Source organism: Cinclus cinclus, chromosome 6 (assembly GCF_963662255.1).
Source record: "Cinclus cinclus chromosome 6, bCinCin1.1, whole genome shotgun sequence".
Classification (NCBI taxonomy): Eukaryota; Metazoa; Chordata; class Aves; order Passeriformes; family Cinclidae; genus Cinclus; species Cinclus cinclus.
Genome location: NC_085051.1, coordinates 29,104,770 through 29,130,462, shown reverse-complemented (window position 1 = coordinate 29,130,462; position 25,693 = coordinate 29,104,770). Strand labels below are relative to the sequence as shown.

Genomic DNA, 25,693 nt, shown 5'->3' with positions numbered 1-25,693 from the left:
TTTAACAAAAAAAAAAATTAAACATATTAGGGAAGAACATGTTATTTTAGTATGTGCTATTCAGAAGAATAAACTATAAAAGCTGTTTAAATAACATTGCTTGTATTAAATCTGAATGTTATTATAGGGGTGATAGTGAGTTTTCTAAGTATTACTTACTGTAATTGTCACTGTGTCAATACTGTATATACTGGATATAACATAAGCCAAATTTTCAGATTTAATAATATTAAGTGTACTAATATATGAAGTGTATTAATATAGTTCTGACCTACTATGTTTTGAAAGTCACTATGCATTATAAAGGAAGCATGTTTTGATGGTAGCAGATTGAATTTATTCCTGGTCACTATAAATTCTAGAGCTAGCAAGTCTAATCTCCAACCTGTATTTGTGCTGAGAAGACATTTAACACCCTCACCCAGCTTCTTTCTAAGAATTTATATCCCTTCACTAATTTGATTCCCAGTCTTCAGCAGCTATTACTTATCACATAAGTAAAGTTATTTCATTAAAGCTTTACTATACTATAAACAGCCACTTCACCTCAGATTCTTCCCAGCTAGTGCTCTGCTGTGAGCTCCATCAGAAACTTCTGATGTGCATTAAGAAGTGCATTGGAATTACATTGCTCTGTCAATCCCAGAACTGCTTTTGGTTGAGTGTTATGTGCACAGTCTGTTTCTATAGTAGGAAAACTCTAAAGGCACAGAGTATCAAACTAGCCTTTCTTTTCCACCTGCTCCTATTTTTTTGGTCTGTTGTGTCCTCCAATCCAAACTTTAAGTACAGCAAAAATACAAAAACATCAGCATTCAAGATTGGGGTAGATATAATTTACAGTGTAGGCAAACAGTAAAAAGAAAATGAAGTTTTAATGGGAACAATCTGCTTTCTATTCCTTTTCTGGGGGAAAGTTGTAAGCTGACTAATTCAAGGGGCCTGTGATGTGATACATTCAGCCTGCTCTTACCCATCACCAATCCCAGAGCAAACACACCTACAAACAAATGCCTCCTAGAGAGATCAGCTGTGCAGTGCAGGAGGGTTTCTGTAATTCCCAAAGAGGCCCAGGGAAAACAGTACCAAGACTAAGATGGAATTTGAGCTGTTCTGTACTACAGGAAACAACTGTTGGTTCAGTCCACATGACCTTTCACACCCTAGCCCTTGGATAATGGGGAAAAAGAGATTTGTGTTTTTTGGCAGGAACCACAAAATTGAGCACTCAAATTTAACTAAAGGGTAGGTTTTTATTTCCCATTAAGATATCTCAAGGACATAACTGAATGTTAAAAACCCACAATGGGGCACATACAGCAAATGTGGTGAAGTACAATGTGAACAGCCCCAGGGGTTCAAATAAGGTAGGAGCATTAGCAAACTGGAGGAAAAAAACCCAAAACTCTGCTGAAGATGTTGTACTTTCTTCTCCATTTACACCAAAAAAAAAAGTCAAATCAACAAAATTCTTGTATCTCTAAAAATACAATCAGTCCTGGCTACCGAGTTTATCAAGATGGCAACAGGATGACTATAATACAAAACGCTCACTACTACACTCTGTACACACCTGTTGTCCAAACCCTCCCCAAACCCCAGGTAGCAATGGTGCCCCCATTATTTGCTTGCTTGCTGGGCCTGCCTGCGGAGGAGGACGTAGATCTTCTCCTTTATCCAGTCTTTGTTGTATGGTTGGTATGTCTGAGTATCAGCACGGTAACTGCAGAGGAAACAGGAAAAAAATGCCAGTCTGCTCTGTAATACATTTACCAGAAAGTCTTCACAAACAAGTAACTCTCCTCAAGCGTATGAGGCAGAAAGTGGTGTGCAGAAGATAGTATCAGAAGTAGGTGGGAACTGCCACTTAACAAATGGATTTATTGTGTTCTCTGAAAAACAGTTGTCCAGCAGATTGGTCTGAGCCCAAAACAAAACTAGATGCTCCAAGCATTATTGAGTGACTGGATGTCACACTATGGTATGCTCACATTTGAATTTATGCATTTAATTACTTAAGGGAGACAACAAATAGAGAATCTTAGTACTCTAGAGCTCAGCTTGCACAAGAATAGTTCCACCAAGAAACAATATAATTTGTCATAATGCGTCAAACACTTTTTCTGTGTGGAATTTTTTTTTTAATTATTAAGACCAAATTTTTCCAGTTTAAAAACCACCCAGTGCCATGAAGTACATATTTCAACTAATTTATTGTACCACTTGCATTCTGGGGCAAGTAATAATTTTCCTTTCAGCAAAGGCAGACTCACAGATAGATGACAAAGGATTCTTGCCAACTGGCACTGAGGGGAAGCTTACATCTAACAAGGATACTTCATAAAAAGCAAACTGAAAATAAGAACCCACAGATGCATTTTCTTTGCTACTCAAGGGTGGTTGATAAAAGCAGTTCACTAGCAAGAGCTGGCAAATTCAGTTACTCAGGGCATGTTGAATTAAAACAGAATGAGACTGAAAAATGAAAGCAATCTGAGTGAAATTCTGTATAAGCTCATGCCCTCCTTTTTCCCTCAGTCATTATGGCTGAATATTTTGTTCATGCAGGTGGTACTTTCAGTGAACGTTTCAAGAACTACTGAAGTCCTAGTCAGTCTTTAAATCTTGGTATACTTTTATTTCTCATCAGGTAAGAAGGGTGAGATGGTCAGTGATAAGCAGCTGAGTAAAAATCCGAAGTTAATGCATTCTAGAACAATTTATAGTCCTTACCTAAGAAAAAACCCTAAGCATTCTGTTTCTAAGGAAGTCTTACTATTCAAACCTCAGCATGATTGGATAAAGGCCAAAGAAAGAGCTTCAGCTTATGTTCATACAGCAGTAGTTCTAATGCAATGTAAGAAATGCTAGTTTCAGGAAAAGTTACCGATTTCTACCCTCCATTCCATAATGCTACACAGCAAGAGCAGACATCAAGTACTTCTGGAATTTCTGTGAACACAAGACACTTCTATTACACCTTGTGCTATGTGTGCCATCTGGTGGAAAACTATATGCTGAAGTAGAATTTGGCACGACACTGATTTTAGAAGCCTAATTAAGAAAGGCACAAGAGTATCCTAGAAAACAGTTGCTACCTCCTAAAACAAGTGGCTAGTTTCAGTCTGTTATATAAACTTCCATTTTGCTCTATCTCAATCAAAACAAACTTTTGGCTGCAATGGACTTCCATAGCCTTCTACCCTACCACAAGTACTGCCTTCAGCTGAAAAAAATTCTGTATCATCCACCTCCTGAAGAACTGGACCAACAGCAGAAAGGCAAATTTAAACAGATTCTAGCAATAGTAACAGACAGTAATAAAACAGCTGTATTTAACTGTTGGATTTCAGTCAGCTTCAACATGAGCAACATCCAACTGGAGCTATTAGTTTCTAAGCCTTCTTTAGAGGTACCTTGTATTTATGCAGCTAATTGGACTGGGCAACTTGCTAGGGCAGATGCAATACTGCTACACTACAGTTACTGCTAAAATTACATAGAACAGCATTATGTTAAACTCACACAAGAGTTTAGAGGGAAGACTTCTGACCTTCCTAAGTCACTGAAATGGAGTTGTACAACTGAACTTACACAAGACAGCTGAGGTCTGCCAAGTCATCAATGAAGTCAAACAACTGGCTGATATCATATGTAATGGAGGGACTGTTGGGATTCATTCTCTTCAGATGCTCTTCATACATTTTACAGACTCCTACAGAGAAACAAGATGAACAATGCAGTATTAAAAGACTGTATTAGCTGAAACTTTTTCAGCTTCTGATACACAAATAGAAGTTTAGAGATTGTCACCGTAAGAACAATCGAATTTTTTAAAGCTGAAATTCTTTTGTTCCTAATGATCTTCATTGACACATAATACTACAAAATCAGGTAAGATGCATGGAAGAAAGTTTTCATCATCTAGGGGAAGAAGTTTTAGTTCTGTCAAATATGTAACTTTCCATGCAGTAAGCGCCAACGGACATCTGGAACTCCTAATAGTTTTAAGACAGAAATTAGAACATATGTTCCTACTGCACAAACACCTAAGAAACAGAAGAACTCATAACAATGATCATTCTTCATCCAAGAGTTAAGCAGGATATTGAAGTAATTGTGAGAGCACAAATCTGCATATACATTTAAAGCATTTTTATTTATTTAAACTAGTCTGCTAATAATTCAGATACATTTAAGAAGAATGTTATATTAAAATGAGCAGACTTTACATTGTCTTTGTTATACTTCCATTTGCCTCACAAAGCCTCCTGCAAGATTAATGTTAAGTGAACTACAACTCTAATATTTTAGTCTTCTCTCCATGCTCATTATGTGTATCCAAATTTTGCAGCATCTTTACTCTGGCACACGTGCCATGAGACTGCAAATGATGTATCAATTGCACACAAACCTTTATTTTATATATTATTTCCAGCAGCAATCTTTGCCTTACAGTGCTAAGAAAACAACAGTGAGAATTAAGTGCTGATCCAGCAATGAAATGCATTGAAACAAGTCTGTTGCATGGGCAGAGGAAGGATATTGTCTACTCTCCCAAACTGGATATGCTTTCATCTAGTTAAATCAAAACCAGGCATTTAATAGAAAAAGGAAGTTTTAGAAACAAATAATAACTAGTTGTTAGTTTTCTAGAACATTAGTAAGCTAAAAGCATGAGGCATTTTTTTGGTGAATTACTTTTGAAAAATATGAAGAGCAACTTATTTTCTTACTAAATTTGTGAATATGTAAAAAATAGGATTTTAACAACAGTTTGTAATTCCCAAGTCTGCATCCACCCACCTTCCATGCACTCATTCACCGATTCATAATCAGCATATGTTCTGCCTTCTGGCCTCTTGGTAGGCTGGACAAGTAGAATTGTGTGAGACTGGAAAACAAAACAAACACAAAAATACAGGTCACTTGCACACTTTGAATGATTTTTGTTTGAATTAATTTATTTATAGGAAAGAAGGAGTAAAAAGAAGCATAACAGTAAAATATTAGACTAGTAATCAAGGACACAGACATTTCCAACACAGCATTTACTATTTATATAAGCTGTGTTAATAAGTTCTGTTTCAAACAAGTCCTATCGATCCTTATGGAACTTTAAAATGTGTAAAATCACCAGTAATTTATTTGTTGTGCTGAAAAAAAAAAACCCACCACAGAAATAGTTTCAATTTAGACAGACAAGCAAAGCAATAAAGTCAATGTATAAGAGCTGTGGCATCAGTGCGTTTACATATTTTATTCCAAATGCAAGCTGTTAATAAAATTTTCAATGTCCCAGTTAAAGAGCAAGAAGGGGACCCAATGAAACCACACTGTCAGTCTCACCTGAAAGATTTTAACAGAAACAGCTATTTTGAATTATCCATTTAACTTGAAGGCAACACCAATGATACAATATATCTGCACTTAGCACTCAAGATTATTTCTTGTAAAACAGATGTACTGGTTCTTCACACTTCAATGAGTTTACTTAAACAGTAATTAGGGCACAGAAAACTATTCCAAACGTTGAAGTCCATAAGCTTGTTCTTCTGCAGGGAAGGCTTAGATGATTGTACACTCTGTGGCTTCCATTATTTCCATAACATTTTTCACTTGGCTACAGTAAGTAATTTGAGCAAAGAAACAAGATTTTTAAAGTGTACACAATCTGTGATCTAATTAACAGGTTGCATACCACAGAAAGTTTGCAAGCATGCTGCAAATGGCCGTTTCCAGTGCTGCTAATTGGATCCAACATTTCCAGTGCTAATATATGAGGTGAGCACATAACATAGAGGCAACTACAGGGTAAGACATTACTTTGCTTAGATTAATCAGTGTATGACAGAAAAATCCTGACCCATACTTTGGAAATCAGTGAAGATACCAGTTCAGTGCTCATGAAAGCAGTGACAGAAAAGAGAAGTGGTAAATGTTAGGATTTACAGGAAAAAAAAACCAAAACAAACAGGACAAATCCTTATCCCATAACTGACAGTGTTTTCATCCTTGGAGTACAGTTTTTAGCTATTTGAATTGTCTCAACACAGCAGTAGCAGATTCTGAGAAGTTCAGGAAAATGTTACACAGAGAAAAAGGAGGAACAAGGCTCTTCCTAATGAGAAATGGAAAAAAGGGGAATTCTGAGCTGCACAATGTAGCAACAGAAATCGTACAAAGGAGAGTTGATAATTTAAATCCACCTTCATGTATGCCAGAGGATGATTGATTTGAAGGGAATTCCCCAAGGTGGGGGGCTGGTATCTGGCTGTTCCTAAGTGCATTGTGCTTGAACAGGCATGTCTTAGCAGGGAGTCCAGATAACTGCCAAAGATTATCATGAAAATATTTTTCCAGCACTATAGTTTCAAGTAAATGGTCACTGAGGAGCACTCAATGAATGTATAAATTCTGAAATTATCCAAACAATCAGATCATAGAAAAATCAGTGAGCCAGACATGTAAGCTGGTTCTTTCAGAACTACACAGCAGAAAACATTTGGGCTTCTGACTTTAAGCCATTTATCACTCCAGACACTATACAATATCCATTATCAGATACTGACCCAGAAAAATTTTAAAATTAAAGCCATTGGATCACATGTATTGTAGAATTAATGCTTTTCAAAGATTTCGTTGGGAACTTGACATTATTTTACTTTAAATGAAAAAAAAAAAAAATGTTCGATTTGATAAAACTGCTGGTCCTGTCCTACCACATAGGTACAAAAAATGACAAGTTCAGAAGCCTGAGGGAAATCTCCTCCAACTATTATTACCTGCCCTGTGCGACTAGGTGACAAAACCAAAACAAGGGACGATCAATAAACCTTTCTGCATTAGCACCAGGTCATCTGGAGAAGCCCAATATGGACTCTTGTTATTGTGATGCATACGTTGAATTTCTTTGCCTTTTCCTTAAAAGCACAGTTGTACCAGCTGCTTTTAAGCAGAACACAAAATGAGACACCACACGGTTTATATTATACCAATTTCGAACTTCTAAAGAGCACTTTAGAAACTGTTCCTATTACTGAAGGCAGAACCCTGTAAAACTAGTTGAGGCAGTGCCAAGAACCAAACCAGCAGGACTTAAAAGCTGTGCAGCATCTGCCCAAAGAGGCTTCCACCAACTGTAGTGTATTTGACGATAAAGTGTAAAAAAAAGAAAAAAAAAAAAAGCTCCAAAACAATAAAAGTGGACTATAAACACACACTGTTAGGCTAAGATGCACAGTGAGGCAAATATCAACCAGCAGCATATTGCACACACCTAAATACCAGGCAGAAAAAGTGGTCCAAGGACCACCTTTCATTTTGGCCAACAGGGACAGGGCTTGTAGCTGCTCATCATGGCCGAAGCCAACTGCACTGGAGCGAGTACCAGGCAGATACGGAACTCCGCAGCAAAGCGACAAGCAACTGTCCTACCACTGCACGGCAACAACTTGCTTCAGCACATCTTCATTTATTAGACGAACGCAACAAACCACGATGATACGGAGGCCTTTGAGCTTCAGCGTGCCATGCCCAGAGCCCACCAACGCAAGCTCCCGCCCTCCCCCTCCTCCGAGCAGAGAGGAGGAGCAGGGAAAGCAGCATGGAAAGCGCAGATCAGCCATTTAAGGCCGGCTCGCTCAACGGGCGAAGACTCGCTGGAATGCGCTGAGGTTCCAGCAGCGCCCCGAGGGGGCCGAAGCCGCCGCGGGAGAGGGACGGGAGCCCCCAGCGCACCGCTCCCCGAGCGCCGCCGCCGCCTTTGTGCCCCTGCCCCGCCAAAACGTGCTGCCGCCCGCCCGGGCCCGCACCACCGGCCGCGGCCTTCCCGCCCGCGGTGACCTGGGGGACAGGGAGGGGAAGAAAGGGAAGGCTGCCCTGGCGGGCGCGGTGTGCGCGGGCCCCGGCGGTCCCGTCCAGTCCCGTTCTCACCATGGCGGCTCCGCTCCTTCAGCACCGCCGGGCAGAAGTGGCGCGCGGCGATCCCCCACAGGCCCCCGCGCCCGCCGGAAGCGCCGCCGCGCCAACGGCCGCCACCATAGAGCCGCCCGCGCGAGAGCGCCGTGCGCACGCGCCCGCGGGGCCCACGGCCAGGCTGGCGGGGGCGGGGCGCGGCCGCCGCCATCTTTGGTGAGGGAGCCACTCGTGGCCTGTCGGGGCCGAGGCCCCGCCCGCCATCCTGGAGTCGGGCGGGGTGCGGCCGCGGCCCGTCCCGGAAGGGGAAGCGCTGAGGTGCCACTTGGCTGCCGGAGCAGCGGCCGTGGGTGCGGGTTGGGAGCGCTGGTCCCGCAGGGTCTCCTCGGCTCCGTCCGAGGCTGCCCCGCCGTGAGGAGCCGCCTAGCGCGTTCGCTGCTCCCTAGCCCTCCCTCACGCCTCCCCCCCGCCTCCCCTGGGAGCAGCGCGGTGCCGGTGAAAGTTCCCCCGCCTCAGGTGAGGGCCGCGCCCGCCTGCCGGTGGCCGAGCCACTCCCGCCCCCTGGCCGCGCACCCCCGGCTGGGGTCCGGACCGGCCGCTGCCGCCGGGCGAGAGAGACATGGCTAAAAGCCTTTCCTGGGACCTCGGTGTCTGCACGGGTTAAGGCGTGCGGTGGGGAGAGGTGGAAAAGTTGCTGTTGGATTTCACTTCAAGGGACCGCACAGAAAGCGGCGAAATGGATGACTTCCCCTCCATCTGCCTGCTCTCCCTGGCCATGCTGGTCGCCTGCTATGTGGCAGGAATTATACCCTTGGCAGTTAATTTTTCCGAGGTAAGACAACTCCGCCAAACTTCTCCTTGGTTGCTAATTGAGAAACCAGAGAGATCTCCCAGTAGGAGCTGGTGCCGTCCCCTTGGAATGCGGCGACGCTTTTAAGAATGAAGCTTTGTCTTTTAGAAGTTATGAGGGCAGTATTAATTTTCATTCAAAACTGCTGTGTAAAATTACGCTTGCTTCACAGTGGCCATTTAAACTTGGCAGATTTGAGTCGAGTCTCTGCTACAGGTGAATCGAAGTCTCAGCATTTAGTGTAGGGACATGAATAAGCATGGATATTCTTAGCAGCTTGTGTAAGAAATTGCTGGAGTTAGTGATTACCTCTTATGAGCCTGTTGGCTACTCAAAGTAAGACTTTTAAAAACAATCCCAAGAATATTCTCGAAAAGGCTTTGATTCACTACTTTGCTCACAGCTTGCACTGTTGAAAATTAAACCTTAGCTTTTTGATTGCTATAGAACTTCCAGTTACTGGCCCGTGTAACTCAAGGCATTCTTTCAGAAAAATATCTTGGATAAACAAGGTACTGTTAAAGGAGAGGGAAACTTTAATAGGTTGGGTAAGTTCCCAAACAGTACAGGAGTTCTTGATTAAGCGTATTTGTGTGCTTCTAAGAAATAGTTGTTGAGGTGATGACGGTTGTCATAGTCTGTGTAGGTGTCTGAACATCCTCTGATACTCGAGGGGTTTTTCTCTTTCTAAATGATGGTTATTGTATAGAGGTATGGTGTAGTGAGAGTTTAGTTGTTCTAAGGTTGTAAGAACACTCTTGTGAGGGGTTCCCGTTTCTCTTGGAAGTAGTGCTACTTTTGGGAAGCAAGGTGCTGGAGGAGAAATGTGCCTTTTTCTTCCAGCAAGTCAGAGGGCTGCTTGCACCTGCCCTTTGGTCCCATCATTACTAGGAGGCTTTGGGAAGAGTAGACCCTGAGCAGCAGGGAGGGAAAGGCAGTTCGTTTTAGGAAAGGTACAACTCAGCTACATGAATTGAAACCTAAGAGTGTATTCAGGTGTCTTCACATGAACACCAACAGAGTTCGGTTTTGCCAGTGCTTCATCTGATGCTTTGGTGGACCTTCCCTCATGTGTCTTCAGTGTTGTTGCTTCCGCTGTCTTGCTCTTCAAAATTCACTTCTCACCTGAAGCCTACAGAGGGTTTTCTTGCAAATTTGCTGAGAGCACTGCCTTGTGTGCTAATGTTATCTCTTTTTTAAAATTTAATTATGTTTCGTCATATATGTGCTTCATAGTCACCTGTTAACTCTTAACTTACATTCAGTGTTGTTTGAAATTAAAGCTCTTGGTCTGTCTGTGTTTTCTTTGTGTACTTGAATCAGTGGTCTCCTAAACCTTTCAAGGCTTCCAGCAGCTGCAGGAATACAGACCTGTTATAGATCCCAAGCTGCCTAACCAGTAACCATGTACTTAATTAGCCTTTTGTGTGTGTGGTATTTTATCATCAGTATGCAATGTGCAGTCAAGTTTATTGTGGTATCTTAAGCACTCAGAAATTCTTGACTTGGTTTTATGCTTGATTTAAATCTTAGATATTTTTGAGGGTTTGCATGCAATGCTGGTTTAAGAGAGCAAAATATCTCTTCACATGATGTACAAATTCGAGGTAGTCCTGGAAGTGTCTAATTAGAAGTTATAATTGTTTTTTTGAAAATTATTGCTTAGGATTCTGCAACAAAGAGAATTTCAAACTGAAAGGACTGTTTGGACAGTCTATTCTGTAGTTTTGCAGATAGCCAAATTGAGTAAAAATACCTCTTCCCACTGGCCATTTCTAACGATTGAGTTGAAAACAAAAGTGAATGCTCTGCATAATATACCCCAGATGTTTGAGAACAATAAAATTACTCATTAGTGTTAACACATTCCTTCTGATTATTTTTTGCCATGGAATTTATTATTTGTGTTCTAATGTCATGCTGTGTTCTATTGTTTCAATTATATTAGGATGTTCTTGAAAGTATAAAACTCTGGGAAAGCCAGGTATGACTAAACATGAATGGTAAAAGGTACCAACTGAACAGAGCTTTGCCTTAGTTCTGTGTGCAGAGGTACCCTTTCACTTTAATCCTAATTTACAGGACTCTGTTGATCTAATTTAGGGCTGGAAACAGCACTCTACCAGTTCTGAGGCTGTCTCTTAAACTGTAGTCAAAATGCAAAAGAAAAAAAAAAAAAAAAGAAGTTGTAGTAGTTTGAATGTTTTGGTGGTGTAACAGTGGCAGAAACTAGGGCCACTTCCTCCTGAAAGTAGGTGTGAGTTTTTGGTAGGTCCAAGTAAGAGTTTTGATGCTATACAGACTTTAAAAAAATATTGAGCAGTGAAACAGTTGGCTAATTTGGGGAACTTGAGATTTTTCCCATGGAGTTTTACCACTGCTTATTGTGTTACTCTTGGTTTTTAACATGCAAATGTATTTAACAGAAATGGTTTGATTTCTTGGATAAAGCTGTATTCCTTTTGCCTATCTATGTAGGCTGTTCTTATTAAATTTCTATATTCATCACACCTTGGAGACTTGCCTTGAAATGGTAACTTGTTAGTGTGTATTCTTTTCGTGGATGTTTAAAATTCAGAGGTGCCCAAGTGAAGGCAAGCTGTACTATGTATTTGCAGTTGTAAGAAATCAGTATTACTTCTGACACCTTCCTCTGTGTTTGTGTGTATGCAAAAAATACTATAGTGTTACAGATAAAAATAATGTATTTTTCCTTGTACAGTGCTGTATTTTTGCAGAATTACTTTATGAACAGCAGGTGTTGAAAATTTATCTTCTTGTGTAGATTGCCACTGTGTAATAATTTGCCAGGTATAATTATTGTATATGCTAGTATACTGTGCTTGTTTGTGGGAACTTTACACTTGTTTTAATCTCTTGCATATTACTGTTTGAGTTTTCCCCGGTAAAGCTGCAGTTGTTCCCTTATGGTCACATTTGGCTTGCTTTCAGGAAGCTGGTTGTGCATTTCCCTAGTGCCTCCTGCTTCTTCTGCGCAAGTGTTGCCCATTTTGGTGAGACTGAACAATTTGTGTGGTTACAGGGCATGAAGGAGAATGGATGGCAAGATAATGATATGCAACAAGTGGTTTCCTGTTATTCAAATGCTGACCTCTGTCTGTAGGTGCTCAGTAGTTAACATTAGTGTTTTGGTAGTGCTCAGACTTCTCATTGAACGTGGAAAATGATGGTTCTGCCACTAAATATGTGGCATTTACACAGTTGTGAGGAAGATCTAAACTCCCATGGTTGCTACATGTTATATGATAGGTGTTCTTAGAGAAATTATCAGTCATAGCCTTTGCAAACTGTCCTATTTTAGACCCTATTATATGTTTACGTAATTAGATTTTAGTATGTGGCTTTGACTTTAGCCTGTCAGTGTAGTCACAAGGAAGTGAATTGGTGAATTTATTGGTGAGTCAGAATGTAATTAGTTTGGGAGGAAGATGTCTCTAAACTTTTTGCCCCAAAGTAGAATGTAACTAGGAAGATAAGTCTAATAGTAGTAAGTATTGAAAAATGATGTGTGGTTTTTATTTTTGCTATAGAAATTATTCAAAAAATATCACTGAAACTATTATTCTTTACTTTGAAAAGTTAGGTTTATGTATTGTTGTTGCAGTTTAATTGCATGTTCTCAGTATTTATGTAACAAGTAGCCCCCTTCCCCAACCTCTGTTAATAAGGAAGAGTAAAGAAAGCATTTTCATTCTTAATGATGATGCTTGTTTTGTATTTATTTGCAGGAGAGATTGAAGTTGGTGACTGTGCTGGGTGCTGGGCTGCTGTGTGGAACTGCCTTGGCTGTCATTGTGCCAGAAGGAGTACATGCACTTTATGAAGACATTTTGGAGGGTAAGAACCAAAACCAGATGGCCTCATTCAATATAACTTAGATCATGGCGTGTTATGATATACTGAGGTTTCTTTTGGGGTTTTTTTTAACATGAGATTGATGGAAGAGCTTCACAGCAGCATGACACAATACAGGCCTAGAAATGCAAAAATGCCCTAGGGTTGATATTGCACATTGAGGGATATGATCAGACTGCATATTAATGACTCTTGCTGAGTTATCCAGTCATTTATGGGTCTGGATACTGTACTGTTCATGGAATAACAGCCTTTTATGACAGGTCATGTGTAGTGTTTCTTATTCTGGGGAGAGTTTAACTTCCCCTGGAACTTCAAAGGAGGTATTAAGGGTGCCTTTGGCAGAGAATGAGATTATGGAGTAGTTGCTGCTTCTCTTTGTAGTTTTGACTGCTTCTCATTAAAGCAGTTTTAGGAGGTCTTTTACAAATCTGCGTCCCTGCCCTAACAAGAATTTCCTCTGAAGCTGAAAAGCATCTTGGAACTAATATACTTAACTGAAAATTATGGTTATATAGGGCTAATTTACAGAGTAGCAGGCATTTATTCTTGGGTGGTGGTATACAATACACATCTAAATCTCTGTGTTCAAGCATCCAGTTCTAGTCTGCTGTCACTGTCTTAAACCACCTCATCATCTCCAGTGAGGAGGTCCAAGTTGAGCAGAGATTTTATCTTGCAGGGATGTTTGTGTGTAGCAGGTCTTATAGCCAAAAGCCTTAACAGAGCTCAGTTTGAAGTTATGACATTGTTTTAAATAGCCAGGGCTCATCACCTCTGTTTGGAGCGCACTTTAAATTTTGCTTTTGCTTGGAAACTTGTGCTATTTGATGACCATTGCATATATGAGATTTTTCCATTATGCTCAGAATCAAAACTCTGAAGGTGAATGGCAGTGTCTTACTGATTGCAGGGAAAAGCACTATAAAGTTGAGGCTGTAGAGAACTTTGCAAGCATCTGGTGTACTGTTGTTGCTAGTTTCGGATTGAGAGGCAACGCAGTCCTTTGCTTTTCCTGTAGTACTGGGGTTTGTGTTTCTAAACTTGTACATTTAATTTTAGTAATATGCTTTACTGTTTTAGCTTCCACTAAATTTATGTTGTTCTGCTTAGAACAGATAGAAGATAATAGAAGATAATACATAAAATCATCCTTTAGCAAGAAGTGAAAAAAGCTGTGATTATGCTTTTATACTGTTCTGTAATTTGTGCACTCTGATGTTGGATGTCTCTAATGAGCTGTAGTTGTGGGTTTGCTCTCCATTCAATTTTAATTCTGTGTAGGCTGATTTTCTCTTGCAATGGTACAGCTAGCAGTGAATACAATTGCTGTGAACATTTGTGGGTTTTAATACTTTTTCACTAAATGGGGCATATTGTTCATGTGTGACTCGACAGCTTGCTGTGTCAAGCTGTATGGGCTATAACTTTGTTTAGTATGTGGCAAAAAAAAGGCACTTCACAGTACTGCAGTAGTAGTAGCAGAAGCATTTTCCCTGGAAAAAAAGAATTTGTCTGTAAATGGCTTCAGACTCCATGTCTAACTCACAGTATTGTGTCTAACAACAGTCTAGCTGATTTTTTTTTAATATTGCGCAGGGGCAAAATTAATGGGTATTGCATATTTAACTACAAAAAATATTTCTAATGTTTTTCTTAGAAAAGTAAGATATTCAAAATTAAACTGTGAGAACAGCTTTCTCTTTCTTTTTCCCAAGTTGACCCATTTACATAATTATACCTAGAAAGGTGCAACTAAGGAAAACATTGAGGTATATTCACATAAGTGGAAAAACAAAAAGAGAAATCTTTGTTTTCCCTCTTTCAGGTGTATCTTAACTCTGACTGGTTGCTTGCTAGCAAGCATTTTAGTGTTTTCCATTGATACAGAAGTAATTTACTATTACTTCTGTATTTAGCCACTGGCCATGGTATAAATAACTTCAAATTTTCGACCTTGTAGGCTGAGAGCAAATAGCACATCATGACTTGGATTATTCTTTGATCATAAACCTGTGAAACCTTGGTTTGGGTACTACCAGCAAATAAAGTTCCTTTGCTGACTTCAGTTCTTTGTTTTAACTGCTGAAACTGTGCAACTGCTGTCAGAAAGATTGCCCTGAGTTACACAATTTTATGGCTTGAAATGATCTGAAGCAAAGTCAACTTCATAATATGAATGGCAAAAATCTTGTGTGGTCTAAAGCAGTTTTATTGATGATCTTGTTCAGCAAAGATGTGTTTGAACTCTTTGCTAACAAGCTTATTCTGATGCGCTTTGAGTGTAGTAATTGCATTGTGATGTTTTGACCAGTGGGATGAACCTACACTTGTCTCATCCAATAGGGTGTATGAATATTCCAGCAAGATAGTTACTTGCTGGAGTAAGTCAAGCTCTTTGTATAAGTTTTTAAAGCTTCTGAAGAGTAGTTGCCATCCAAAAGACCTCTTAAAAATGAAAAAAAAAACATGAACAAGCTTTAATAGCTTGTGTAGGGATAGAAAACCACACATCATTCATCTCTAGGGCTTGGACTTTGGGTTTCTGGGATGGTACTGACGTTTGTAGGTCAGTGTGCTTGACTTAACTATTGTTGTAGTCCAGATCAATAGAATATAGCAATACTAGCTTGTTTATATCTCAGCATCAGTTAATCTTCTTTAAAATGGTTTTAACTCTTTTAGTGGATGGAACCTATTTTTTCTCCTCCTGTGTTTTCTCACTTAAATGAGGATAATGAAGTAACTGCTTGATAGTATCTCTGAATATTGACAAAACTGGCAACTTCAGTTAAAGAAGGAATTATACAGTAGTTTTTGTGAATTAATTTGTATTTAAAATGCAACCTGGCTTATAGCATGTTAATGCTTTCTTTCCTTTTCCATGTTAAAGATGTATGGGGAGAAACCAACCAGGCTTTACTAAGAACATTATCTAAGAAAGACCTTAAACAAGAACTTCTACGTATTGTCCAGGAAAGTGTGAGGAAGGCTTTTGGCAGAGGAGGAAAGAAGTGACTATGTCATGTTTAATCTCCTGATCTGTTTGCTTACCTGTCACAGGAAAGCACCACCCAGCGAGCGAGATGCAGCACGTGGTGGAGTCTGAGAAGGTGGTGAAAATCCCGGCGGTACATGAGCATGGGCACGACCATTCCAGGTTGCACGCCTACATTGGTGTCTCCCTCGTCCTCGGCTTTGTCTTCATGCTGTTGGTGGATCAGATAGGCAGCTCTCATGTGCACTCTACAGATGGTAAGTAAAGATTCTCTTCAATTAGACTTGATAGTTAATTTAATTAACAAGCTGCAATTTATTTTAATGCTACCTGGATTTAATTTGTCCAGTCATGTCCAGATTTTCAGTAGGTACTTTAAAAACATAAACTAAGGTCCACATGAAATGTTTATGCTGGAAATCTGTCTCAAAATTCACCATAATTTGAGAGCTTGCCTCAGTAATGTGTATGAGTACGTGTGGTATTGGGTGAAGGGTGACTTGATACTTGAGTTATTGTATGTTTTACTACATACTTGTATGTATGACCCATAGGGGATTTCTTTGGCTTTCCAAAAAACTTCATGTTAGTCTTATATTTGTTTGTTTTTCCTACTTAATTGTCATATATGTAGGGAAAATTTGCAAAGAACAGCAAGTTATCTCAAGTGAGATGGCAGAAATGATGATGTGTAAGCTCTGGTACTTTAACTGCATGGCTGGACCTCCCACACTCGTCTAGAGCCTCATATATTTCAAAAGAAGTTTTGCTTTATGTAAAGATTTGTCAGCTTCTTCCAAGACTCTAAAAATGCCCACAATTGCCTTTGTTTCCTGCCTGTGACTTCATGCTGAGAGTGTAGCTTGCAGTGACCCAGTGTTCTGTCATTTGAAAAGGTATTTTATTGCCTTTGGCTGCTCATTTTCTCCCACACAACATCCTCTGATGCTGGAATTTGGTCCTGAAAAAAGAAGGAATTGATCTTAAAGGAAAAGTAAAACACACACAAAGGCAGGTGTATATGTTTTGGCTGGATTCTTGTCAGTTCACAGTGCAGCTTATTTTGTATGGAGTTACTGTGGTGGGACAGGTAAAAAGGGCTATGAACGGGGCTACCAGTTCAGGGGCTGTGTCATCTGTGTACTTCTGAAGAAGTGTAAATGGAGCCACAGCCATGGTAGCTGATTTTCAGAGCTGTTCTGAAGAAACTCTGGCAATGTGGATGTCAGGGATATGCAGGTGGGCAACTTCCAAAAGGATCCTTGGTTTGTACGGGTTATGACCCCTTTCTGTGTCTCTGATCATAGCAAATACCAGGAGAAGACTATGATCTGTGTTAGAGATACACACTACAAAATAGAATATTAAGTAAAGTTTTATCTAGCCTGTACCTGTCACAGGAGATGTAGCAATGTTTTTGTAATGTTTTTCAAGGCAACTGAAGAACAACACTTTTCTCTTCAATGTCTTGTAGTTCATTATCTACCAAGTGACTAGATGTTACTTTGTCTAAACTAGAAAAATTCAGTAGGCCAGAATGAAGGTATGAAGTCGAATGCAATACTTTGTGTTTTGTAATGGTTGATCCAAAACAATTGTAAAGAAAACGTTTTTTGTTTCTACTTAATGTTTGACATGAGCATATACCATTGCTGTCATGCAAGTGCAGCTTATGCTAGTAATTTCTCACATGGCTTCCCCTTCATTCAGAAGATCAAGCTGACCAAAGAGAATGCATTAGTTTAGGTCTGACTCATTGAGAAACTACATCTGTGCCTGCGAATGAAGAGAGACTGGGAGGTAAGGGGGCAGGCAGGAGGAAAGAAAAGAACTGGAATTTGTGTTGCACTGTTTTTTGGCTTCACTGAGAGTTAGTGAAGCAGTGTAGGTGTACTTACAGTTGTTTTACAGACCACTGGGATAATTCAGTCATGGCAGTTCAAGCTGTCTGGAATTAAACAGTTGAATAATATGATGTTTCTACACTTATGTATGGCTTACCCACCCTGCAGTGATTCCTTGTAACAGTTTCACCACTGATTGTGTAGTGGTGGATATTGATGTTGCCCTGTTGTGCTGTGTAATGAGCTAATGTGCAAATGTCAGGCAGTTTTGGTCAAAACACTGGACCTCAAAACAGCCCTGGCTACATTTCTCCTTTGTGGTGTGTAATGTCAAAGGGAGCTCTTTGAACCTGGTGCTGTGACAAGTAGACTTTACTGTTTACTAGGACCTGCCAGGCAATCACTGCAACAAAAACTGACCCAGACTGTCACCTGAAGGAAACTATAAATGTTGAGCTGTGTGAAGAAAATATCATACTTACTCTCAAAGCAGCTCTGTATTCTTGGGATCCAAAAATAGCTTTTCTTTTTCTTGGAGGCACAGACCTTTAACATTTTAACATTTCATTTTAGGAGGGTAAGAAAAATACCTGCTTCTGCCTATGAGAGAGATCCTGCAAATTGCAAAGAATTGTCTATGAGTCTGTCACTTGTTTGTTGGCAGAACGTCAGGTGATTTGAAGGTTTTAAATGTCGAATTATTTTACAGTAAATCCAGTGCAGAAATACAGAAGCTGGTAGTTTTGAATATGACTGCCTAAGCAGCTGGGGAGAGATATGTGCAGTGGTACTTACAATTTTTTTTTTCAGCATAATTTACGCATTTGATCTCTTTATCATAACTGTTCTCATTAATGTTTCAGATCCAGAAGCTGCAAGATCAGGCAACTCCAAAATCACTACAACACTGGGACTAGTAGTCCATGCTGCAGGTATTGTGAGACCTATTAATAGCGCTTGACAAGTATATGCATTGTTGTGTGGGTCATCTTTAGGTGTGATAGAGACATTTAGGTTTTGCTTTTGGAGATGGCTTTTTATAAAAGAAAGGAAAAAAAAGCAGAAGACAGGGAGAAGTAAGGATCTTTCCCAGAATTAACTGGAAGCTCAGATGCTTCATGGAGTTATGTTTGGGTACAGAATTTTCTCTTTTCCTTTTTACTCTCTTGTTTTTCCCATCTGAAAGGTTGTGTGATGCTCTCTCTCTGCTTTTTCAATTCTTTTGCTGACTCCTTTAGCTGCTAAATTTTGGTACATGCGAACACTTTCAATAAACGCTAACATTTGATAAGCTGTATGAAACACCTTTGGGTTTGCTTGTTGATTGATGGTTTTTTAAAAAAAAATGCTAATTTAAAAGAATAATACCTTGTAGGGAAAAAAAGGACATTATAAGGTAGAGCACAAAAACTTGACTGAAACACATTTAGGCTGACTTGCAAGGACTGAGTATTAGGCGTGTGTTACAGTCAAGCCATGTTCACGTTGTGATTCTTCACTGTATATGTGTAGTATAAATACGATGATTTTTCATGTCCTGCTGAATGATGATGTCTAGATAAGTCAGAAGATGTTTGTCAAAAAGGTACTTCACTAAACAAAGTTGTTATATATTGAGGAGTAGTGTAATATGCATTTTTTCTTTAATTTAGACAGAATATTTATTGTAAGTGTTAAAAATATTTACAATAGTGTTTATCTTTGAAAAATCATTTAAAGGGTAATAATTACAATTCTTGCAATGCTCAGTATCTAAAACAAATTTTTTAATTTAGAGAGGAAGTCTCTTTTAGTACAGAAGGCTGAAACAACTAAACTTTTTACTTGTTCTAATTTGAAGGAATGTGTCAATATGGAGTAGGTTCCCATTATGGTTTTTATGGTCTTGGGAAATTTGAGACAGCTCTTGTTGAGAGTTTTCTGATATTCTGAAATATTATGTCTTAACAAATAAAGGCAATTGAATCTTCTGTTGGGTTGTTACTATAAATGGCAATGTTCAGTAATAGAGCTTCTTAAATTAACATGTTTTCTACTGTCAGCCTTTGAGGGGATGGGGAAGCTCATGTAGAAGAATAATTCATGAATCTGCACTCTTTTTTCAGCTGATGGTGTTGCATTGGGTGCAGCAGCTTCTACTTCTCAGACTACTGTCCAGTTGATAGTGTTTGTTGCAATTATGTTGCACAAGGTGAGTTATCATCAAAAAAATCTTACTTGTTCTTCAAGAGACTGTTAACATTCACAGGAATTGCTAAAGATCTACAGTTTCATTAGTGATGTAATACAGAAGTATTTAATGTCATTGAAATGAAGAGAGGTTAGTACAGTATCAAGGACCAAAATGCATGGGTATGAGGTATGACAGAAGAGCACGATTGATGCTAAGTTTGAGTGGGGCACAAGTGAGAGAGAATTCTGACTGCCTACTGCCTACCTTGGTTGGAGAGGTTGGGAAAAGTCTCCCAAAAGTAGAGAGAGAAGAGTAGCTCATGAAGGAATGTGTCAGCTTCATACTGACTTCTTCTGGAGTTAATGTTGCAGTGTTTATTTAATAAACAAAAAACCCCCTACATTATTACTGCTGTAAGAGACATACCCTTCAGAGGCACAGAACTTCTCTGAATGAGACACACAAGTGTGTACTAGAGCATTCAAGGAGGAGAACCAGTTTTATGCTGATTACAGTAGTCTTGGTTCTGTGATGTTCATCAGAAAATGGAAGGGGTATTTGTTGTGAAGGGTTTTAGTGTTTAAAGGATTAGTCTTTTGAAACCACTGAATGTCAGAGTACTAAATTGCAACTTCTGGTTACTTCTGTTGTGGTTGCTTCAACATCACTCATATGCTATTTTTGTTGGAAAACAAATGTTTTGCTGATGGTAGCATGCAAACAGTGGCTCTTGAAGATGGGGAGATCTTTGCTGAATACTTGTTGAATGTGAAGCCTATTGGCTCTGTAGGCTCTAAACATACCTGTGCAGATGAAATTTGTCTTACGGTAGCGTGTGTATGGCATACAGTGGTTAGTCATAAATTAATCAGAAATTATACATAATTAAATGTTCAAAATGTTAGGAAATGCATATCTATTATGGCTTTTCTTCGATGTTCAAACAAGTAATTGTGGTTTACGTAACTTTCTTTGAGGGTGGCAATGTCACTGTCCCATCTTGGAGCTTAACTTATGGCTATTGCCAGGTGAAATTTGCTTTTGTTCTTAATGTTCTTAACTGACTTCTATAATGGTAACATTTTAGAGGAGGAACATTTCTCCTATGAATATTTGCTATTAGAAAAACTTACTTTTTCTCTGGTGTCTTTTTCTGCTCTTCTGATCCTGAACATGTCTTTCTCATCTTTTTTTCACTCATGATTTCAGTCTATGTTAAAAAAAAAGATTCTGTGTTTAAAAATGTTTAAGGTATTTTAGCTTTATGTCTTATATCAGGAATGTCAGGGTGAATTGCTGTTGTCTTTATACAAGCAAAAATATAGTAAAATTTGTGAGTAATGGCATGCCTATGCCTTTTGGATAAGAAACTGGATGCCGGCAGAGGGAGAAGGAAGTATTTGTTTGCTTCCAGGTGAGAGCAGGAATGAACTAATCAAAAGAGCTCTAAAGTCTTTGTTAGCCTGGAGGCTGTCTTACCTGTCTTTGGGCAATTGTTTCCCTCCCTGTGTTAATTGTAAACTTTTCTTACTGAAGATGAAGCAGCTGTCTATCTAAGGATGTGTGATAGTAACAGGATGAAAAAAGAAATTACCTAAGTTGATGGAGTCTTAGGGATTATAGCAATGGCTGTAGTCAGAACAAGTATTTTAGTATTTATAATGACTACACAAGTATGTGTTTTCTGACAGGCAGAACATGAGTTTTCATTAGGTTTGGTTATTAAGGTGGAGCAGTCTGCAGAATGCTGTTGATTTTGGGTTAGCTGCAGCATGCTAGTGCCCACCTTGAATGTCTTCTAATTCGGTCCATTTCAATGCAGTAAGTAGTACTTCAACCTTTTCTCATTTTTCGGGGAGTTTAAGAAGGTACTGTATAGCAGTGAATATTGTTTTTTGCAGGCACCAGCTGCCTTTGGCCTGGTTTCCTTCCTGATGCACGCTGGGCTAGAACGGAATCGAATCAGAAAACACTTGCTGGTCTTTGCATTAGCAGCACCTGTTATGTCGATGGTGACATACTTAGGGCTAAGTAAGGTAGGTCCATGGTTTTGTTCTGCCCAAAATACAGCTTAGTGCTGAGGTCTGGGGAAAGGACTGTGGCACGAGTTTCGTGTTGCATAATTCCAAACTGCTTGAAAAATTCAGCAGAGTAAAGGTATAAGAAAAGTTGATGAAAAGGTAGCAATATGAAAACAAATAATAATCCCTGCATTTCCGTCTGAATCAGTGCCGTAACTCCTTTATGGAGTTTGGTGTAGGGTTTTTTTTTTTTTGTGGTTTTTTTTTTTTTTTTTTTGGTTGTTTTTTTTTTTTAAGTCAGATTTCTGTCTTTTATCCTTTCTGCTGCTCCCCACTCAGAACAATTTTTTAATAGAGCAGGTTTTATGTGATGCCTATTTAAATAAGTAATTTTCAGCATTGTTGCATGCATTCTTCTTTTAATATGCAGGTAAGAAATAGTCTCCTCTAGCTTCCCCCACCATCCCAGGAGTGTTCCTCTGTGTTCAAAGTTTGTGTCAGAAGTTGAGTCCTCAGCTAGAGCAGTCTTTTTGCCTTACTCCATAAAGTATCATTGTGCCTTGGGTCTGTACAACAAATGGCCTGTGAAATGGGACACTGCACAAGTTTACCATCTCTGTCCAAATAAAATGTTTGTGCCTCTCATAGCATCTCCTGGGATGCTCCTGTATTTCTCAGCTGTGGCGTGTCATGCTGGTAACATGCTGTGGTGGCATGTTGTAAAGGATATAATGTGATCTCATGAAATTCAAGGCATGAGAGGAAAGATTAAATACATCACCTGGGCTAATCCTTTACTTGCTGGATAGGATTTATATTTGATATTTCAGTACCAAAGACAGCAGGAAAAATGGTTGTGTCTGTAAACAGAAAATAATTCTCTTTGAGCACTCTTTTGAAGTGCCCTCATGAAGGGTTGGGTTTACATTTTTTGCATTTTGTTCAGAAAGAATAGAGAATTGATGAGGTATCAGGGCTGTCTCAGTGGTTTTGTAGTTCCAGATGATGTAACTTTCTCTTTGGAAAAATGACCTGAGAGTAAACAGAAGAACTAAGATTATACCTGAGTTGGAGAGCATTGAAGAAGCATTTGAATCTGAGTGGGTTTGCATTCCATTGCATTTACTGATCTGTAGCATATCTTATTATGAAGGTGAAGAGATGCTCAGTTTTGATGCAGAAGATGCATTTCTTCATGAAGTTTGCATGGAAATCCTGGAAAAGTCTTGGGTGTTTACTTGTACACAGAAATGAAATATTTAATGAGTGATGTTTTTGGGACTTGGTTCTGAAGAACAGTGGAGCAAACATTCAAAGGCTAACATCTTATTTGAACACCTTGTTTAGAGAAAGGGAGGAAAAAAGTCAACTTTGAGCATCCTCCCTAAAATTTGTAGCTTTGCAATATGAAATTTTTTTTTTCCCCAAACCTGTTTGGTATATTGGCTGTGAGCTGATCAAACAAGTTGCTTCAGCAGACTGTGACTTTTTTCCTTTTCTGAGGGTTCTTTTTGTATGGGTTTTTTCTTTTGCAAGTCCAAAGTGAAGTAACTAGCAGGAGGGTTGTCTTTCTGCTCCCCCACAACTTCAGGGTGCCACTTTACTACATGTAAAGGTTCAAGACACAAAAAAATCACACTAAACCATTGTCATTGTGAGATGAGAGTTGATGGAGATCCTACTGTTCCCGGATACTGAGAGAAGTTTTTTATTACTGATTGAAGGACTTCTTCTTATTCTCACATTTTTTTTTTCCTCTCTGTGTTTCAGAGCAGCAAAGAAGCCCTTTCGGAAGTCAATGCCACTGGAGTTGCTATGCTGTTTTCTGCTGGGACTTTCCTTTATGTTGCCACAGTTCATGTTCTCCCAGAAGTAGGAGGAATTGCTCATAGCCACAAACCTGAATCAACTGGAGGAAAAGGACTCAGTCGCCTGGAAGTGGCAGCCCTAGTATTAGGATGCCTTATTCCTCTAGTTTTGTCTATTGGACACCATCACTAATTGCTCAAATTTCACTGTTCTCCTCCTCGACAAGACATGAGCAGTAACTGTCTGCTGCTCCCTTTCTCATTCTTTTACCCATCCTTCATCCCATCCATTTTATGGAGTTCAGAGGGAATCTTGATTGCAAAATGAGGAAAATGGGGAAGTTTTTAGTGTAGCAAAATGTACTTTGGCAGCCGGACGCAAATTCTATGTAACTTTCTTTTCTGAAGACATTTGCTCTTTTAATTGTGACTTCTGGCCCTATTCTCAGGGAAGATGGGACTTGAAGTTTAAGAAAAGTGAGCAGGGAAGAACATAGCGACTCATGACGAAATTGCAATCACCAAAGTATCCTGCAGTTCAGCTTTCACAGCTGAGAGAAATACCCAAGGATAGCTGCGTTGTGAGAGGTTGAAGTCTCACTAATGAAGAAGGGGTCTCTTCCCCCATCGGTTCTACGTTTTCCTGGCAATGCAACTGGCCTTTGTGATGCTTGCCACTCACTAATTGTATTGCAGAAATGGGCTACCCTGGGAACTCTGCATAACACTGCTGTTGTCACAGAAGTATCACTTGGTAGGAAAGAAATTATGTAGACAATGTATAGGGTTAGAGGAAGAAATCAGCTTAAGAAACTGCAAATAATTTTGCAGTGTATTCCATTGTTTAAGAAAAAGGATAGAAGCAAGGAGAATAGTGTTTTGATTGTTTATTCAATTGTTAATAAAATCCAAAAAGGAATTGTTTCTTGGGAGATAAGTCTTCTGCCAAGTCAGTCAAGTGTGAAGCACCAAAAATGTCAACAGGAATTACGTATTGGCTACTGTGATACACTACTGCTTCTGTTGAGAGAAATACCCATAGTGTCCTTTGAAACAGAGCTGTTTGGAACTTTGGGGAGTAGAAATCTGATGGAGAGAGCTGTTGAGGGACCAGAGAACTTCACTCGCTCATTTTCAAAAACCTGAACTGCTGAAATCAGTGGGAGCTGTGTGAATTTTTCACTAAATAAAGGTATTATGGCTAACAAAACAAGATGTTAACTAATAAATATTTAGTTAAATATTTATGCTGCAGATAGAATACAAAGTGTTTCTAAAGCAGTTCTGAACAAAATCACCCTAAAAGCCACAAATAAAAAAACAAACTGGTGGGTTCCCAGTGGACCTGTTAGACATTTTGCTTTTCCTTTGGGAATTGCTAATTTGCCTCTTACTGATAAGCATTAGTTTCAGTGAATCTGCTGGAGGACTTTCTGCCAATTGCTGATGTCTCTCACTGCAGAGCAGTGGTAAAAGATCCCTCCATTTTCAAGGCAAAGCTTTGTCTTACCAGGCCCCGTATTTCCCTGATGCAAAACGTGTTGTACTCTAATGTGCATTGAAAAGTCAGGAATGCTTGATATGCACAAAATCAGCATAAAATTCTTTCTTTAGGAGAAAACTTTTTAATGCTGTACCCCTTTTAAGCTATACTTTGTCTGCACTTTTTGAAGGTAACATTGCCAAATATATTTTTTGTTTTTTTTCTAAATGAATTTTGAAGAAATATCTTCTTAACTGAAGTGCTTCTTGTTTTCATATGAATGAGGGCAACTGTTTGTCATGCCATTTATTACTTAAACTGCAGAGTCCACTGTGCCTCACAACTTATTTACCTTTTTGTTATTGTCATGTTTGTCTGTTAGTTCAGAGAGTATGGGTATGGCCTGGCTCTTGGACTAGTGATGGCTTTGTCTGTTGGCTCTGTAACAATACTCATGTATCCCAAGATGGAACCTAGTATTGATTCCTAGGAGTGCTTTTTAATTTGTGTGTTTTATTATGTAAGATCAATGCAAATTTATTAGAAGTTGTATTTTCCTATAAGGTAGTATTTTCAGATACAATTAGTGCTTCTGGCCTAAACAAGCATTTTGTTTTATATTAGACCTTCAATATTGTGTTCTGAAAAGCCACTGCAAAATTAGTGATGTGGATGGGATACTCTTCTGTATATTTTTCAGTTGGTTTTTTGTCTGTTTTGGTT

General features: G+C 39.3%; 2 protein-coding genes across 5 annotated transcripts; one reads left to right on the top strand and one right to left on the bottom strand.

Annotated features, from left to right (window-relative positions):
- Positions 1 to 1,239: 1,239 nt before the first annotated feature.
- On the bottom strand, positions 1,240 to 8,036 carry ERH (ERH mRNA splicing and mitosis factor). The gene is made up of 4 exons (XM_062494595.1): positions 7,936 to 8,036; positions 4,807 to 4,894; positions 3,595 to 3,715; positions 1,240 to 1,723 (listed from the first exon to the last, which is right to left on the bottom strand). Exons 1-4 carry the CDS (start codon positions 7,936 to 7,938, stop codon positions 1,621 to 1,623), a joined length of 315 nt encoding a protein of 104 aa, XP_062350579.1. The 5' UTR covers positions 7,939 to 8,036; the 3' UTR covers positions 1,240 to 1,620.
- A 271-nt stretch (positions 8,037 to 8,307) lies between these two features.
- On the top strand, positions 8,308 to 24,908 carry SLC39A9 (solute carrier family 39 member 9). 4 transcript variants are annotated; one of them, XM_062494854.1, is made up of 7 exons: positions 8,308 to 8,749; positions 12,517 to 12,625; positions 15,707 to 15,898; positions 18,349 to 18,417; positions 19,591 to 19,676; positions 21,560 to 21,694; positions 23,450 to 24,908. In XM_062494854.1, the coding sequence occupies exons 1-7, from the start codon at positions 8,654 to 8,656 to the stop codon at positions 23,678 to 23,680; spliced, it is 918 nt and encodes a 305-aa protein (XP_062350838.1). In that variant the 5' UTR covers positions 8,308 to 8,653; the 3' UTR covers positions 23,681 to 24,908. The 4 variants fall into 4 exon arrangements, with proteins under 4 accessions (XP_062350838.1, XP_062350841.1, XP_062350839.1 ...); XM_062494857.1 differs by lacking the exon at positions 15,707 to 15,898; XM_062494855.1 differs by lacking the exon at positions 18,349 to 18,417.
- The last annotated feature ends 785 nt before the right edge of the window (positions 24,909 to 25,693 follow it).

Bases quoted from the DNA above. Each gene is read 5' to 3' on its own strand.
- ERH (XM_062494595.1), bottom strand. The intron at 3,716-4,806 runs GTGGGTGGATGC...GTTTCTCTGTAG, and splicing joins GGTGAATGAGTGCATGGAAG to GAGTCTGTAAAATGTATGAA. The intron at 1,724-3,594 runs GTAAGTTCAGTT...TTTCCTCTGCAG, and splicing joins GCAGACCTCAGCTGTCTTGT to TTACCGTGCTGATACTCAGA.
- SLC39A9 (XM_062494854.1), top strand. From the start codon at position 8,654: ATGGATGACTTCCCCTCCATCTGCCTGCTCTCCCTGGCCATGCTGGTC. The intron at 8,750-12,516 runs GTAAGACAACTC...ATTTATTTGCAG, and splicing joins TGGCAGTTAATTTTTCCGAG to GAGAGATTGAAGTTGGTGAC. The intron at 18,418-19,590 runs GTATTGTGAGAC...CTCTTTTTTCAG, and splicing joins ACTAGTAGTCCATGCTGCAG to CTGATGGTGTTGCATTGGGT.